The sequence below is a fragment of the Podarcis cretensis genome (assembly GCF_951804945.1).
Source record: "Podarcis cretensis genome assembly, chromosome: 2".
Classification (NCBI taxonomy): Eukaryota; Metazoa; Chordata; class Lepidosauria; order Squamata; family Lacertidae; genus Podarcis; species Podarcis cretensis.
In genome coordinates, this window is record NC_137171.1 from 77356406 (window position 1) to 77374840 (window position 18435).

General features: G+C 47.7%; 2 protein-coding genes across 2 annotated transcripts in view; one reads left to right on the forward strand and one right to left on the reverse strand.

Annotated features, from left to right (window-relative positions):
* The window catches only part of LOC307211071 (uncharacterized protein), a 29753-nt gene extending 27127 nt beyond the window's left edge, over positions 1 to 2626 (reverse strand). The window contains exon 1 of the mRNA XM_079967328.1: positions 2431 to 2626. Coding sequence (XP_079823454.1) covers positions 2431 to 2569 — 139 coding nt within the window. The 5' untranslated portion in view covers positions 2570 to 2626. The remainder of the gene's footprint in view (positions 1 to 2430) is intronic.
* A 169-nt stretch (positions 2627 to 2795) lies between these two features.
* Positions 2796 to 18435, forward strand: part of SHISA5 (shisa family member 5) — a 42966-nt gene continuing 27326 nt past the window's right edge. The window contains exon 1 of the mRNA XM_079967349.1: positions 2796 to 2930. Coding sequence (XP_079823475.1) covers positions 2861 to 2930 — 70 coding nt within the window. The 5' untranslated portion in view covers positions 2796 to 2860. The remainder of the gene's footprint in view (positions 2931 to 18435) is intronic.

Sequence of the window (18435 nt, forward strand, 5' to 3'; positions counted from 1 at the left end):
CGGCGTGGCAGCAGCAGGAGGCCCCATTAGCTAAAGTGGTGCTTCAAGTTAAGAACAGTTTCAGATTAAGAACGGATCTCCGGAACGAATTAAGTACTTAACCCGAGGTACCACTGTATTAAATAAAATTGTAGCATTTAAAAAATTACTCTGCTGTTACCAAAATCACATATAAAGCCCATCATTGTTATATCATATTGTAGGTGGTGGATCTGTGGTTGAGGGATCATGGATCCTGAGCAGTAACATATTTTGCTATGTGAAGGGCTGCGGGGCGGGGGTGGGGGTGAGACTTAAATAGTGCTTGACAGCCCTGAAGTGTATTCCATTGTTGTTATCCTGCTGGGTTGGGTTGTTTTATGGAAATGCAGTATGTTGGGGGGTTGCTATGAAGTTACTTGCAGCAGCAGCTCAATTGAATGCTGGGTGGGATGAAAGAACTGAGGACTTCAGCAGAGTTGTCTGGATGTCAGGTCTACCTGTAAAAAAAAGACAGCAGTTCTATCCACCAAGAAGTAATTGGAAAGGTGGACCTGCAATAAAGGTGTCTCAGAGTCTACACCTACACAGGTGCCACCACTGCTAGACTAGATGTACAAGGAGGGCGTGCGAAAGTGGTCACATGAAGGAAATGTCATCATCCGTTTCCTCACTGAAATTTTTTTATTTATTGTAAACCTCTCCCACTGGCATTGCAATTGGCATGCCCTTCCGTTTCTGCTTCTCTTTGGTAATGAGCAGGTGTGGCCTACAGCAGTGTGCAATTTATTGTGAGGGAACAAAGGAGGAAATGCAGCAATATATTCTTAAGTTTAGCATGTAGTAACAAGGCTAAGAAATGTGGCATCCTGCCACAAACGTCATTTTGCTAGCATAGAAGCTCATGCTGAAAAGGGAAACAATTCCAATGAACAATAAATAGGTAATTAATTTTCCACATGCAAAAAAATAAGGTGTTGCATTTCCAGACAAAATGGCTTTGATGAGGAAAAACCTGGCAGGACCTGCAAGAGACCGTGGCATCTTTCCTTCTGATCACTGTTGTGGAATCCTACCAACTTCTACACATTTACAGAAATAAGAAAGACAGTTAAATGAGCTAGGCTGCAGTCCCTGGGAGGGATCGCAGAGACCAGAGGATCCTCTGGGCCTCCCTTTCTGCGGACGGTGAGGCCCATCCTGAAGAGAGAGACTTATGCTTCATCCATCAGGAGGCTGCCCCTCTTGACTCACCCAAAAGGATGTGCTGCAGGAGCATGCCACTCCCCCAACACACACCTTGGAATGAAGGACACACCTCAACACCAGCCCTGAAGCTGGCCTAGTTTATATATTCCTGATGGCAATAAAACTGTCAGAAAGGGGGAGGTTAGGAGCCACACTCCTTTTGAATTGCTCTGCCCATGTGTAATGTAGGATTATATCCATGGGTGCAAGCCATTAAATAAACTGTAATCAGTTAATCATACAACTGATGAACAGATTACTCTCTCCATTAAAGTTGTTTTCTGTCTGTTCCCGGTTTGCCTTTCTCCAAACTGTCATTTCTTTGCAAACACTTCTTGATGACCAACAAAAGGAAGGAAAACATCAGCCCAGAGAACAGGGACAGGCCATTTCCTCATCCTCCGTTGAGAGCCAACATCCTGTTCTTCAACCCAATGGGAACCTGCAAGTAACCTGCATAAATTAAGCACATATTGAATTCTAAGGAATTCATATTTCAGTAGAATAAAATACATTCGAATAAAAGCTCCAAAAATACAATTAATAATCATCCACCATCTTGCACAGCATATTACAATTGCTACAATAATTGTGGCTACAGAAAGGGCTAAACAATGATGCCTTCTTGTCAGTGTTACTTCTTCTATTTCCATTCCAACCTCCACACTAAAGGTTGGTTGTAAACTGACTGGCTGAACCTTGGGGGGCCCCAACACAAGTGGGATAACAATAAAGTAGTATGTGAGGATGATAATAATGATGATGATATATTATTATTTCTACCCCGCCTATTTGGCTGGGTTTCCCCAGCCACATGAAGAATGATTTCTTGCCATTGGTCAGTTACAGACATCCTGCGCAAACTGGGATTAAGGAGCAGAACTTTCTGGCCAGAGGACATTCCTTCCAAGGCAGGTCTCAGCCCTGGGAGCTCCAGTAATTGATTTCTTTTTTTAAAAAAAAAAGAACCACAACAGGGGTTGTAAGGAAGAAGTTCGTTGTCAGAGCCGGATCTTGGGACTTTTAGGTTGCAGTCCTACACAGCAGGTATGGAGAACGTGTGTTCTTGAACTCCGGCTCCCATCAGCCCCAGACAGCACCCCCAATGCTCAGGGATGATGGGCAAGGATGGAGGGCAACATCTGGAGGGCGACAGGTCGCCCCACCTCCCACTATACACGATTACACGGGAGTAAATCTCACCGAACACAGTGGGGCTTCCTTCCCGGGAAGCAGGCACCGAACAGCGCTGTTGATCCCAGAGGTGTGGGAACACACCTCCAAGTTGGGCGGCGCTGGGGGACGACGGAGAGGCTCTGCACATGCTCTGGGGCTTCTTCATTCATGGCCCTCGGGGAAATGACCACCTGGTAGGGAGGAGCCAGCCCTGAAGCAGAGGCAGGAGGGAGGTGCCGGCAAAAGGACGGCGGCCGCCGCCGCCGCGGAACTCCCATTTCGCTCAGGCGCTCGCAGGGACAACTGGAGCAAAAGCAGCCGGAGGAGGAGGGGGCGGGAGGAGGCGTGGCCGTGGCTCTTGGCTTTCGGGCAACGCGAGCCACTCAGTTGTGAGGCGCGGAGTCGTCCCGGTGGGTCTGTGGCAGCTGCTCGCGGGCTGACTGAGGGGAGGAGGAGGATGGCCTGCGCCCGGAGCCCTTTCCTGACCTCCTGTGCCTTCCTGGCGCTCCTTCTCCTGGTGCCCGGCGGTGAGTGACGCGCTAGGAAGTTGAGGGGGACTTCTCTGAGACCCTGGAGGCGGAGGAGGCGGAGGAGGGGGGCGAGGGCTGTCTGCCTGCCTGCCTGGCGTCAACAATGGTGGGAAGGGAAGAGGGACGAGGAGCGGGTTGCTGGCGGGTTGCCCCGGGAGAAGTTCCTCCGAGGGGGAGCCGAGGCGTCAGCAAGCGGGGAGGCGCAGAAGTGGCCGGCTTTGCGTTTCAGCGGCTCGGCGGTGCTCTGCGCATCCGCTATGGATGGCGAGCGTGTGGGGGGAGGCTAAGCAAGGCGCCCTTCTCGGACCCTGGGCAACTTCCGAGAAAGGAGATGCATTGAGCAGACAGACATCCAGGGCTTTCGAGGCGAGGGAGAAGCTGGCGCTCCCTCTGTCACACAGAGAGCTGTTGTCCTTTTCATGTTTGATTAAGGGGCGTTCTCAATTGGTTCGGGCTTCGCCGAGGCCCCACTCGGGGCTCGTCATGCGTGTATGTGTCTGAATCTCCCGGTTTTTGTTTTTGCTTTCTTAAAACCTCCGAGGCCTCTTTTGTGAGCTTGTTCTCAACTGTCACTGCCATCGGACTCACCAAAATCCGCTTTTCATATTCCCAGACTGGCGTGGGGGGGGGGAGCGGTTAACACCCGATTGTCTACTACGACTAGGTCTGCTGCGTTTCAGAATTGCGTGTCTGCACCTCAAGATCTTTATAAATAAGACTTCTTGTCATAAATAAAAGACAGCGAAGGTTTGAACATTAGCATTAGTTTCAGACAATTATTATTATAATTATTATTAGTATTATTATTATTATTACAAAAACCGCCCATTCCACTCTGGCTTAGAGCTATTGGGGGGATAATATAAGCTAAGCGTTGGAAGTAAAAGAATCTCTGCTCCCTACAGTTTTCTGTCCCAAGCCTATAAAATGGGGAGGGCAAGACACAAATGTTAGAGGTAGGAGGCTTTTGTGTTCCAGTACTGAGACCAAAGTAATCTGCTGTATGTCACTTTATGACAGGGTTGCCCTTGCTAGGAGAGGTGCAGTAGATTTTGAAGCAGGCAACTGAAATCCTAGGAATGGAGTAGAGGGGACTTGGGCAACAATGGTGAAGCAGGCAAGGTTAGACTAGAGTGGTTCACACAAGGCCATTATAGAAGAGGAAGAAAAGGAGGAAGCACTTTCTTCTTCTTCTTCTTCTTCTTCTTCTTCTTCTTCTTCTTCTTCTTCCTCTGAAGGAACTAACAGCTGAGGAAGAAGTTACTTGACCAAGAGGTGTTTCACACAAAATTATTAATACAGTTGCTTAAAGTTACACTCTAAATTTAGGCAGTGTGAAGAAGATGAGCAACAGGTACCGATGTACATGGTGACTTCCAGTAAAAGGGAGATGAATGTATTTGGCTAGATTCAGGTAGGTAGCCATGTTGGTGTGACACAGTCGAAATAAATAAATAAATTTAAAAAATTGTCCAGTAGCACCTTAGAGACCAACTAAGTTTGTTCTGGACATTTTAAAAATTTGTTTATGTATATGGCTAGAGGCACTTAAAAGCTAAAGCAGAAATGTGTAAGTTGTGGTCCTAAGCTAAACACAGCTGATCAGGAGCTCAGTAAACTTCCTGCTTTTTTGTATAACAACTACTACACAAAGAAAGCACACATAGTACAACCCAAAGTATAATTAGTATAAGTCAAAGCATGCTGTGCCTTGTTAGCCCGCAAAGGCCTTCCTGAGGGGCCAGGCATTGCATTTCTGGTGTCACCATCTGCCTGCCTTTGCCATAAAACAGAGCTGGGGAACCTTTGGCCTTCCAGATGTTTTGGGACTCCAACCCCCATCAGCCCTAGCCATCATTCTCAATGGTCAGGGATGATGGGACTCGCAGTTCAGCTACACCTCGAAAGCCAAAGGTTTTCCAGCCCTAAAATACACACCCTCCCACTAAAACCACCGGACTTTTGTTTCCAGGAATTTCAAAAGCAAGGAAGTTGGTGAGCACCTGGCAAGTCTCAGGGGCATGGTTGGGGGCCTGCATTCAGCTCATTAGGGCACCAAATAATGCAGGCCTGTGCTAAACATTTTGCTGTGCAGAGAACAGAGGGAAGGAAGAGAAAAGGGTGGTAGATGTGGCCATACAGTAGTTAAACATCCATGGGCTTTGTTGCAGTTTTGAGTTGAAGAATGGCATGGACACATGTTACATATGCTACTTCATACGTATAGATGCACATATGCCAATCTAGGCTGTCTTTCAGATGTAAAGCTGCTCTGTGAGCAAAGGGTTTGTTTGTGTTTGTTTGTTTTAAAAGGTGGGGTGTGAAGGCACAGGAGATTAGAGGCCCCTGAAGATTAACTGAGGGTTTCATGGAAAAGGCTGAAAGAAGCTGCAAAGTGGGAATTTATGCTTTGTGCTTACGTGGTGCCCATGGTAGTGGGAAGCCACCCTTTCTCCCTTTCCCAGCACATTTGATGGAGCACCTCCCACTTTTCTCATATGCTTCCCCATCCATGATTTACGTTGTTCCCAACACAGCTTTTTATAACACAGGAAATTTCCATTATAGAAGAATTGAGGCTATGAAAGGAGCAGTTGATGATCTTGTGCAGAAGTGGGGTTGAGGGAACGCAGCATAAAGGGAAGAATTTTGTTTTTGTTTAAAAGGTTGTCATGGACTTTTGCTGCAGGGGCAAATACACACTTTAAACCAGAGGCTGATGCCTAAGGGCTTAAGGAGTAGTTGCTGGTGTTTGAACAAATCAAAACCAGGGTCTGTGATCTGAAAACAGAGGTGATGTGTGTACTTTTGTAACCCAAGAAAATATTTAATAATTTTTTTTTTTAAAAAAAGAAGTTTTGGTAGTGAAGGGCACGAAAACAGTTATAGCAACAAAGGTATTTGTATTTAAAAGATTTATAGTCTGTGTTTCTGTTTTTTTAAAAGTGCTTAAGGCAGCTTAGGATAAAAGTTAAGCAGTAACTCACCACAGAAAAATAAACATTAGAAAGCTATCAAAGAGGAAACTTGTTTGATTTGTGGGAGCATTAGAACATGGAGTAACTTTTCTGTGGAAGCGGAAAGAGGGGCTGAAAACTTCTACAATTCTCAGATAATATTATGCTACTAAATAAAAAAAGCAAAAAATATTTGTCAGTAGATGTAGCAGGATGGACTAAGGCTATAATTCTGTATTCATTTACCTGGAGGCAAGTCTCATTGCACAGTGTATCCAAGTGCACTGTAAATAATGCAAAAGTCAAGATAAAGTACATTCTCTTCCCTTAAAGGTTGGGCCTTTAACAAAGGCTAAAGGAATCCAAGTATTAACACAAAACAATATTTTCTAGAAGGGACATACATTTGTTTAGCTTTTTTTGCACACTGCTGTCACTAAATAAATATACATTTAATGCTGTTGTCATCTGCTCTATACTTCTTGAACTAGTGCATTGTTTGTAGCTGAGCAGAACATTTTGCAAATGATATCTGGAAGGAAACAAGTATTCTTTTTAACAAATTACCGGTAAGTTGTTACCACTGAAAAGGGGAGGGACAACCCAACATTCCACACAAGGAAGTACTCAAGTATGTTTCTCTAGTCTCATTGGCCATTAGAGAAAAAACTGGTGGTTTGTCACTCAAAATTAAAGGCTTATTTATTCATATTAAATTTGTAATACCATAACTTACCATGGTGTGTGCATACAGTGGAAGTCCTCTGTGTAGCAGTCATGTATAACCCAGTGTGTATATTAGCCCAGTTATTCATCGACCTAGATTCTGTCTGCAAATGGTAAATTCTGGGCTGTAGTCAACCTAGCCCTCACAGAAGTTCCAATGAAGTGAATGAACCTAAGTTAGTTATGTAGCAACTTCATTGCACCAGGACTTCCATTAGCTCAATGGGGCTTCCCCCCTTCCTCTTCCTGTGCCCCACAAATTGACTTGGTGGAGGGTCTTGAGAACCACTGGAACAGGGTGGGGTGTGGGGTTGGACAGGGTAGTTTGTTTCATCTATTTGTGCTGGTGAAGCAATATGCTTAGTGTTACATTGAATTTCCCCCACTGTTTAATTGTGCTGCCTTTGCTTGCACTCCCTGCCCCCCCCCCATAAAAAGGGCTTGCAGTTTTTTTTATCTGCTTCAGGAATGAAAAATTGTATCATGTCAATTCCAAGGTTGCAAGACTGTTTGTCTTTATATGTCTGTGCTTTATACTGCATAACCTTGACTGTAAAACTTGCAAAGTTTGTAGCCTTTCAGATGTCACTAATCTTTGACCTTGGCTGCATACTGGAATCATTTTTACATTTTTTTTCCTGAGACCATTCTTGAAGCCATTTAATGCAACAGGCCTCTGAGCCTATATCTGCGACAACACCATCTAATTCTTAACATACAATTTTCCTTTTGTGGGACGACTGCCACATTTTAAGCCTTAGTTTGTGAGGCTGTGAAAAGTGATTCCAGAGGGAACACTTGCAGCTCAGGGGCATATAGCACAGGTTCAATGTAGGGTTCGATCCCCAACATTTCCATGCAGAGCTCTGAACAGCCTGTAACCTAAAGAGTGGCTGCCATTCAGTATAGAAGGGAGTGAAAGGTCTCCCTTTCCTTCCAATACACCTACGCTCCTAGAGATTAAAACTGCATGAGTGGTATGAGATCATTTCACTGTGAAAAGATTTCTTCAGTTGATAAAGGAGTGTTCATCAACACCCATGTAACTATCCCGAGCAGCCTATTCGATCTTTTATACGGTATAAGTAACCAGATACTTTATAACTGAAAGTACTGTGATGGACTTCTATGGCATTTTAGCAACTAAGTTGGAGTCGTAATCTTGGGCAGAAATGTGGCTTTGAGCATTACAAGGCTGTTTAGTTGTGCACTGTGGTGGAGCGTGTCCAAACACAGGCCAGGGGCTGGGGCACGCCCTGAGGGAGGCAGGGCACAAATGGAGCCGGCTGTGGCTCACCTCACACCCACAGCTTCTCTCCGCTGTGGAGGAGCTGCATGTGGCACATCCCCACCCAGGAGAGGGGCGACAGCTCTCTGCCACTGACTCCCCCGGGTCAGATGTGACCCAGAAGTAGAGCTCCATTGATGGAAGCTGCCTCCGCAGCGCCAGAGCCAGGGTCTGATGGGAACCTGTTGTGGGGGCTCCTCCTCCAGAAAATGTGCCCGGGGCAACATGCTACTATGCTACGCCACTGGTTGTGCAGAGTGCTCTCTGGCCCATGACACTCCTCCTTTAGTCCTAATCTGAAATTTTTACTGTAGCCAGTACATAATGCAGCAGTGCTGGTCTCTTTACCATGATTAACATCAGTGCAGAAATAACATTCACTACCCCAATATTAATATTGATCAAGGAAGGGGAATAACCACAGGAGAGGATAGCATGTAAGCCTGCAGCTCATTTCTGATCTCCTAACTATGGCTAGAGGACCAATAGTGTAAGGTCTTCTATTGCAGTGCTGGTGGAGAAGTATTTTCTGCGCTCCTGCGATGAATGGTTTGTTGGAGATTTGTGTATTTATTTATTTATTATATTTCTGTACCGCTTAATACAATAGCACCTCCAAGTGGCTTACATAAAACCGACAAAAATGCTACTTCCTGAAAACCAAACAAATACAAGCTAAAAATAGTGCACAACCATATGTCACAGATAAAACTGTACAAAGAAATAATTAAGAGTAAGAGCCCATGAAAGCTTGGGTAAACATGTTCATCTTAAAGAGGCAATTGAAAGCCATTACCGTCTCTGCTTCACAGATTGCCCAAGGTGGGTGCTACCATGGAGACAGTGACAATCTGCTGTTTGCAGAATGGCCAGCAGGGTCTCCTTGGAAGATCTTAAAAGTTTAGCTGGATCTGTACTGCAGGAGGCAGTCAAGAGCTTTAAATGGCAGAGGCAAAACCTTGAAGTTGGCTTGATAGTTAGTAATCAGGCAGTGCAGATTTTGAACACCCAGTGTAGTATGTGTAAGGCTGGTTGTTCCACTAAGCACCCTAGCAGATGCATTTTGCACCAGCTGCAGCTTCTGAACCACTGTATTCCTGCATGAAGTGCACTACAGTAGCCTAAGCACGAGGATAGCAGTGTGTGTGGGCCAATGTAGCAAGACCATCCCTGTCCAAGAATGGTTGTGCTGTAGTTGGTATGCCAACATTTGCAAAGTTGGTAATAGGTGCTCAAAGCTGCTGAGGTCACCTGGACCTCTTGTGACAGTGGTGGATCTAGCAAGACTCCTGAACTATGCATATGTAGCTTCAGAGTGAGTGCAACCCCTACAGGCTACACAACACAGTTTCCAGACTTGGCAACCACCCAACCACAGGGTCTGTTGTATCACGATTTACTGGTCCTCATTTAGCCTATGACTTCATCTAGACCCCAGTTTAGGACACACACAGCCTCTCCTGATTCAAGTGTTGCAGAAAAAATAGAACTGGGTGCCATCTGCATTCTGATGACGCCATGCCACACGTCTTAATGACCACTCCCTGTGGCTTTGTATAAAAAACATTTGACCCAAAATGTGCTTTTTGGGACCCCACAGATCAGTTGCTGGCATTTTTACTTGGAAATAAGTTTTATTATATTCAGTGGAGCTTGTTCTGTAGTACAGGGGACCCCAACCTTCTGGGGATTTGTAGGTACATACAGAATTCTGGAAAAAACCACCAGTCACAAAATGGCTATTATGCAGCATTTGCATGATTTTCACATAGGTTGTCCCCTAGCCGCCATCAACGTTCAGATTACATCTGTCTTTCATGGACTGAATTGTAAAACAATCACTTTCCAGTGCCACCATGGCAAAAGAACATTGATCCAGGTCGTTGTCCTTATTGATTTTTACAAGGCGTCTCCTCTCCAAGCCACCATCAAATTAAAAGAGGGGCTTATGAAGGCAGTCAAGAATGGATCACAAGTTGAACCTACACAATGAATTGAACCCACACAATAGGTTTGGCATATACTCGCCACAGGGGAAAATACTGTCGGGTGGGTGGGTGTGAAGTAGATCACAGGGAAGGAGAGCAAAGCCACAGGTGTAGAGGTACTTTTGCCTCACTGAGTTATTTAGTTGGGGAGAGTTGCAGAACTGCTCCCCAGCCACTCAACCCACTTCTGTGGGGCCTTTACAGAGCAGATCCCTGAGAAGATTTCCAACCATTCCCCACAGAGCTGGGTGGGAAGTATGATGGCTTTGCTGCTGCTAAAAACAAGGAATGCCTCCAACTTCTGTCTCTCCCCGCCCCTGCCCCCGTCTCTACAAGATAAGAAAGCCTATGTGCCTTGCTCCTTTGCCAAAAACAGTCTCCTCTATTTGATCTCCCCCCACCCCTTTCCCCGCACGGCACCCATAGCCACTTGCATTTCACACCCACACATTTCCCATTTCACAAACCACATCCACCATAGCTCATTGTCTCCTTTACTCTGGCCAGAATTTCCAAGGGAAGGGAGGAATTCCAATCAGAGAGAAAGAAGTCAGTAAGGAGAGAAGAGGAGTGGCGGGATGAAGAAAGCTTCCGGTCAACCAGCCAGTTTTTGTTTCTGTGGGTTCAGGTTTTCTCATGGATGCCAGGGAAAGCCTTACTGGGTGCATGTGCACCCACAGGGACCATATTGTGGGGGGAGGGGACACCACCCAGCCATAGTGATCGCTTTTGCAGGATTTCACCCTTGGGATACCTCTCTTTGGGAGCCACCAACACTTTCAATAAATGCAGTAATGCATGTTTTAGTGAAACTATAATAATAATAATAATAATTTATTATTTGTACCCCGCCCATCTGGCTGGGTTTCCCCAGCCACTCTGGGCGGCTTCCAACAGAGATGAAAAATACACTAAAATATCACATATTAAAAACTTCCCTGAACAGGGCTGCCTTCAGATGTTTTCTGAATGTCAGGTAGTTGTCCATCGCCTTGACATCCGATGGGAGGGCATTCCACAGGGCGGGCGCCACCACCGAGAAGGCCCTCTGCCTGGTTCCCTGTAGCTTTGCTTCTCGCAGGGAGGGAACCGCCAGAAGGCCCTCGGAGCTGGACCTCAGTGTCCGGGCAGACCGATGGGGGAGGAGACGCTCCTTCAGATATACTGGACCGAGGCCATTTAGGGCTTTAAAGGTCAGCACCAACACTTTGAATTGTGCTCGGAAACGTACTGGGAGCCAATGTAGGTCTTTCAAGACCGGTGTTATATGGTCTCGGCGGCCGCTCCCAGTCACCAGTCTAGCTGCCGCATTCTGGATTAGTTGTAGTTTCCGGGTCACCTTCAAAGGTAGCCCCACGTAGAGCGCATTGCAGTAGTCCAAGCGGGAGATAACCAGAGCATGTACCACTCTGGCGAGACAGTCTGCAGGCAGATAGGGTCTCAGCCTACGTACCAGATGGAGCTGGTAAACAGCTGCCCTGGATACAGATTTGACCTGTGCCTCCATGGACAGCTGTGAGTCCAAAATGACCCCCAGGCTGCGCACCTGGTCCTTCAGGGGCACAGTTACCCCATTCAGGACCAGGGAATCCTCCACACCTGCCCGCCTCCTGTCCCCCAAAAACAGTACTTCTGTCTTGTCAGGATTCAACCTCAATCTGTTAGCCGCCATCCATCCTCCAACCGCCTCCAGGCACTCACACAGGACCTTCACCGCCTTCACTGGTTCTGATTTGAAAGAGAGGTAGAGCTGGGTATCATCTGCATACTGATGAACACCCAGCCCAAACCTCCTGATGATCCCTCCCAGCGGCTGCATGTAGATGTTGAAAAGCATGGGGGAGAGGACAGAACCCTGAGGCACCCCACAAGTGAGAGCCCAGGGGTCTGAACACTCATCCCCCACCACTACTTTCTGAACACGGCCCAGGAGGAAGGAGCGGAACCACTGTATGACAGTGCCCCCAGCTCCCAGCCTCTCAAGACGGTCCAGAAGGATGTCATGGTCGATAGTATCAAACGCCGCTGAGAGATCCAGCAGAACTAGGAAACAGCTCTCACCTTTGTCCCTAGCCCGCCGGAGGTCATCAACCAGTGCGACCAAGGCAGTTTCAGTCCCATGATGAGGCCTGAATCCCGACTGGAAGGGATCCAAATGGTCCGCTTCTTCCAGGCGTGCCTGGAGTTGTTCAGCAACCACTCGCTCAATCACCTTGCCCAAGAATGGAAGGTTTGAGACTGGGCGATAATTGGCCATCGTGGCCGCATCTAGAGATGGTTTTTTAAGAAGCGGTTTAATAACCGCCTCTTTCAGCGGGTCTGGGAAGGCTCCCTCACGGAGGGAAGCATTCACCACCCCACGAAGCCCATCGCCCAGTCCTTCCCGGCTAGCTTTTATAAGCCAGTATGGGCAAGGATCCAGGAGACAGGTGGTTGACTTCACTCGTCCGAGCAGCCTGTCCACATCCTCGGAGGTAACAGCTTGGAATTGATCCCACACAACTTGACCAGACAGGACTCTAGCACTCTCCCGCCCCGGCCCTGCTCCCACGGTGGAGTCTACTTCTTCCCGAATCTGAGCGATTTTATCTGCAAAAAAATTTGCAAAATCATTGCAGGAGAACATGTGGCCCGTACTGGGCCCCGATGTTACAGGTGGTTCCGCTAAATTGTGAACCACCTGAAAGAGTCTCCTGCTGCTGTTTTCTGCAGATGCAATAGAGGCGGTGAAGAAAGTCTTCTTCGCCGTCGCTATCGCCACTTGGTAGGCTCGACGTTGAGCTCTAACCTGTGTCCGGTCAGATTCAGAATGGGTTATCCGCCACCGGCGCTCTAGCCGTCTCAACGATTGTTTCATTGCCCTCAGATCCGTGGAAAACCACGGGGCTCTCCGGGCTCCATGCAATCGGAGAGGGCGCTTCGGAGCCAAACAGTCAATAGCCCTGGTTAACTCCGCATTCCAGCGGGCCACCAGGGAATCGGCTGAAAGGCCATCAACATGGGATAAAGCATCCCCTACCACTCTCTGGAAACCATTTGGATCCATTAAGTGGCGGGGGCGGACCATCCGAATCGGTCCCACCTCCCTGCAGAGGGGATGGGTCGCAGAGAAGTCCAGTTGCACCAGGAAGTGATTTGACCATGGCACTTCTTTCGTTTCACTTTTACTTAGTGTCAGATCACCAACATCCGTAGAGGTAAACACCAGGTCCAAGGCATGTCCGCGGCTATGGGTTGGGCCAGACTTATTCAGGGACAGCCCCATGGAGGCCATGCTTTCCACAAAGTCCCGAGCGGCCCCTTGTAAGGTCGTGTCGGCATGGATGTTAAAATCCCCTAGGACGACCAAGCTAGGTGTCTCCAGGAGAACATCCGCCACGACCTGAAGCAGCTCGGGCAGGGAATCCTTGGTGCAGCGGGGAGGTCGGTACACCAAAAGGAATCCTGTACTGCCCCTATTGCCCAACTTCCAGAACATGCACTCAGAAAACTGGGTCTTCCCAATAGGACGCCTGGTGCAAACTAATGACTTCCTAAAAATCACTGCAACCCCCCCTCCCCGCCCACATGACCTGGGTTGCTGTGCGTAAGAGAAACCTGGTGGACAAGCAGCGGCAAGGACAGGCCCATCTGCTTCATCCAACCAAGTCTCTGTCACACATGCCAGGTCAAGTCCTCCATCCATGATCAAGTCATGGATGGCAGTGGTCTTATGAATCATTGACCTGGCATTGCACAGCAACACTTTCAGGTCATGTGGGTATCCCTTGCTGATTCTAGTATTCATCCGGTCAGGACCAGACCCGGAGGCAGGGATAGTCCTCAGACAACGACTAAACCTGCCTCCTCTGTAATGACATGGTCTGGTCTTAGCGTAACTCCTCCTCCTACCCGTGATCACTGAGATCGGTTGTCCCAGTGCATCCCCCCCCGTGGAACATGCCCCAGCCATTTTGTGGGCTGGGGCCCACTCCCCGGCAGCCCTGACCCCTCCCCTTAAGAACAAAATAACCCCTTTAAAAAACAACAGCAAAAAAGCAACAACACAAATAAAACAATACAAACAAAAAACAATAAAAATTATAAAAATTACAAAAACATAAAATCAAACAAATTCCCAGGCCCAATAAACATCCACCCCACCCCACCCCACCCCACATACAAAAAATTCAAAATAAATTTTTTTAAAACATTTTAAAAGCACTCTGCACCCCTCCAGCAGTAACAGCAACTGTCCTAGTGAGGCCCGTCAGGCCCTGCCCTGGGCCAGGTGGTAAGTGGCAGGAAGGAGCAGGGCCCTCAGACACTCACACAGGAGAGTCCTCCTGGGCAGCGGAGTGCAGCAGTCCCTGTGAGGCTTCAGGCCCCACCCCAGGCCAGATGGTGAGTGGCAGGAAGGAGCAGGGCCCTCAGACACTCACATACAGGAGAGTCCTCCTGGGCAGCAGAGCGCAGCAGTCCCTGTGAGGCTTCAGGCCCCGCCCCAGGCCAGATGGTGAGTGGCAAGAAGGAGCAGGGCCCTCAGACACCCACACAGGAGAGTCCTCCTGGGCAGCAGAGTCCAGCAGTCCTTATGAGGCTTCAGGCCCCGCCCCAGGCCAGATGGTGAGTGGCAGGAAGGAGCAGGGCCCTCAGACACTCACATAGAGGAGAGTCCTCCTGGGCAGCAGAGCGCAGCAGTCCCTGTGAGGCTTCAGGCCCCGCCCCAGGCCAGATGGTGAGTGGCAGGAAGGAGTAGGGCCCTCAGACACTCACATACAGGAGAGTCCTCCTGGGCAGCAGAGCGCAGCAGTCCCTGTGAGGCTTCAGGCCCCGCCCCAGGCCAGATGGTGAGTGGCAAGAAGGAGCAGGGCCCTCAGACACCCACACAGGAGAGTCCTCCTGGGCAGCAGAGTCCAGCAGTCCTTATGAGGCTTCAGGCCCCGCCCCAGGCCAGATGGTGAGTGGCAGGAAGGAGCAGGGCCCTCAGACACCCACACAGGAGAGTCCTCCTGGGCAGCAGAGTCCAGCAGTCCTTATGAGGCTTCAGGCCCCGCCCCAGGCCAGATGGTGAGTGGCAGGAAGGAGCAGGGCCCTCAGACACTCACATACAGGAGAGTCCTCCTGGGCAGCAGAGGGCAGCAGTCCCTGTGAGGCTTCAGGCCCCGCCCCAGGCCAGATGGTGAGTGGCAAGAAGGAGCAGGGCCCTCAGACACCCACACAGGAGAGTCCTCCTGGGCAGCAGAGTCCAGCAGTCCTTATGAGGCTTCAGGCCCCGCCCCAGGCCAGATGGTGAGTGGCAGGAAGGAGCAGGGCCCTCAGACACCCACACAGGAGAGTCCTCCTGGGCAGCAGAGTCCAGCAGTCCTTATGAGGCTTCAGGCCCCGCCCCAGGCCAGATGGTGAGTGGCAGGAAGGAGCAGGGCCCTCAGACACTCACATACAGGAGAGTCCTCCTGGGCAGCAGAGGGCAGCAGTCCCTGTGAGGCTTCAGGCCCCGCCCCAGGCCAGATGGTGAGTGGCAAGAAGGAGCAGGGCCCTCAGACACCCACACAGGAGAGTCCTCCTTTTCTTAAGAGTTCTCTTTTCTTAAGCATCTTGGGTTCAAAATAATATGTGATGGACTATAGGAAGGGTTTAACTTGCTCCTGCCAATTGCTCTCTAAATTGAACCCCTGGCTCCCCATATGAATATTTAATTGATGATAGTGATGATGATATTGAAACAGACCAAGCTTCATCAACTAATGTATCTGCTGCTATAATAGGAATATAGGAAGCTGCCTTATACCAGATCAGACCATTGATCCCTGTAGCTCAGAACTGCCGGCACTTACTAGCAGTGGATCTCCAGAGATCCAGGCAGGGGATCTCTTCCAGCCCTACCTGGAGTCTCCAGGGACTGAACCTGGAAACTTCTGCATGGCTTGTGTTCAGCCACTGAGTTATGGCCCTATTTCCCCATGGCTACAATCTTTGGAAAGATCTTTAGAGCCTCAGGTTCTTCATGAAATGGGCAGTGTCAAGATGTTAGTCAAGATGTTATGCAATGTGATTATATGTAAAAGTAATAAAAATGATTATATAAAAAAAGTTAGTACTTTTTAATCAGCTTGGTATCTAATATGAAATTCCATGTCTAGCATAATTGTATCTATCTTGCTTTCCAATACAGGCCCACCCAGACTTCCTTTTGCACCATGTTTTAAAGCTCTGTGTCGAAGCAGCGCTTTAAAATTTTGCTCTGGCATTTTCCACAGGAAGACACTCATTTTAATGCTGTACCAGAGCAAATGGCATTCCATGGAAAACCCAATTGCCGTTTTCTCTAGTTCAGTGGTGAAATATGGGACCCCAAAAGCCCACACTTGAACATGGAGCTTATGGCACAAAAGGTGTTCTGGGTGAGCCCTTCTTGACATAGCTCTGAGAATCAAGCAAGGAAGTCCTTTGATTAAAAAGCACCTCCTCTTCAAATGCACAGGAAATAAAGCAGCGGTGTGGTCTGGTTCCTTCCTTCTCATGTGCAGGAAATGTGTTAAAAGGCAGCAGATTGAGAAAAGGGGGGGAAAGTAACAACCTTTATTTCCTCCATGCAGGCAGCACCTCCTAAGTGTTCGGTGTTGTCTTCCTGGTCTACAAGAAAAACAGCCTGGATTAGATTAAGAATTTATTAAGATAGCTTTGAATGTCAGGAGGAATTAGGAGACAATTGAGGATGCCGCAGTTGTGTTTTGAAGTGATAATTTATCTTTTTCCTCCTGTGTTTTTTCTGTATGGCTTATCAGATCTATAGCAGCTCATTGGCCCATGCAGTATTTTAGTCTGTTCCTTTAAACTGACAGCATTCCCTTAGGACTCATAGTTGGAATCCAGTGATCTGTACCCCCACCCCCACCTGCTCTGTATAAAGCAACTTTTGTGCAGAGGAACAACAAGATGTTGTAAAAGCAAAGTACAAAAATTTGGCCCATTTGGGACTTAATGTCATTTAACAGACCACGATAACAGGCCAGAATTTGATTATCTGAACCAGATCAAAGCATTCAATTCAGAGCCTAATTAGACATTTTGTTAAGCATGTGCTTGCATTCAACATGTAGTTTTCAGAAATGCTAATAGCATCCCCTGGTGGGCTGATAATTGGGATCGCAGTGGGAAACATGTCCTCAGTGTCATGTCTACTTTAGCCCTTATAAAGGATTTAGAGTCCTCTCCAAAGTATGCAAACACTATGGGCGCAATCTCTAGAAATGCAGGCTTGTTGACAGTTGTTATAAAAGGCAGAAGGTTGTTATAAAAGCACATGTACCCACTATGGGAAACAACTGGAAAAAAAAACAAATGTTTATGTCTGGCCTGGGCATAATTAGCTGTTCAGGGCACCTAACACAATCAGTGCAAAAATCATTAAGTAATAAGACTTACTGCCAGGCAACTCTGTGAAGGACAGCAGCCTAAAAACCATAGATAACAAACCCCAGATTACTTCAGTATCAATAGCAAACTATGACTTTGGATGGACTCCCTCCTTGAAGTCTGAAAGGCCAGCAAAAATCTTCTTCAGGGAGTCAAAATCATTGGGGCAGTATTGCAAAGTTTCTGTGCCTGCTGGCCACTGCTCTTGACTTCTCTAGAAGAAGGATAGAGCTGTAGTAGACGATCTTCAGAAGTGGGGAGACCAGCACAAGGGAAGGGCAGCCAAACCAAATGTGCACGTGTTTGTTAAACATGCACATGTCAGTATGGGTGGGAAACTTTGTTTACTCATTGGAGTGCAACCACTACTCCCTGCCCTGCCCCCCGGCTAGATCACTTCCACTATTGGAGCTGGACTGGGGAGGGAATCAAAGCAGTGGGGTGTTGAGGGGTTAGTTTTGCTCCCGTCCTCCATGCACCCCTTCACACCTGTGAATATTCAAACTGACAGATACATGTTAAACAGACACATAGATGTCTGACTTGGTCCTTGAATATGCAGTTTCCAGGCCATGAATACTTTTAAATATTGTAATCAGTGCCTTCAACTAAGCCTGGAAAATAAGTGGCAGCTGATGTAGGTTTGAATTAAACATTGCTAATTATAGTTGTCTTGCTAGTTTGCTTTACAGCGTTTAATCATATGTGTCAACTTGTGGAAAGCAAATCTATTTTTGAGTTTCATTTCAATTAAGTTTGAAATAAGCAGGAAGAAACCAGTGCACAGTGGTGGACCCTTCAGAAGGCTTAGAGCTCCTGCTTATCACAACAATAATGGAGTGAGAGAACATTTCCCCCCAGTTTGAGGTTAATGTTGTAATCCTGAACAGACTTAGTAGAAAGTCAGGTTGATTCTTTACTGTTTGGCATGTTTCCAAGTAAATATATTGAGTATCTTGCTGTGAGGTTCAATCTTTTGAATTACCCAGTTTATGTCTGGCTGCGGTATTAGACTGGATGAAGGCCGATAAACTGAAGACAGAGGTATCATGAGTGAGTGTATTATCTGTCTAGAGAAGTGGGAGAAGTGGTCTCATCCTGTGCTTGATGAGATAACACTCCCGATTCCTCCAAGAAAAAAGTTT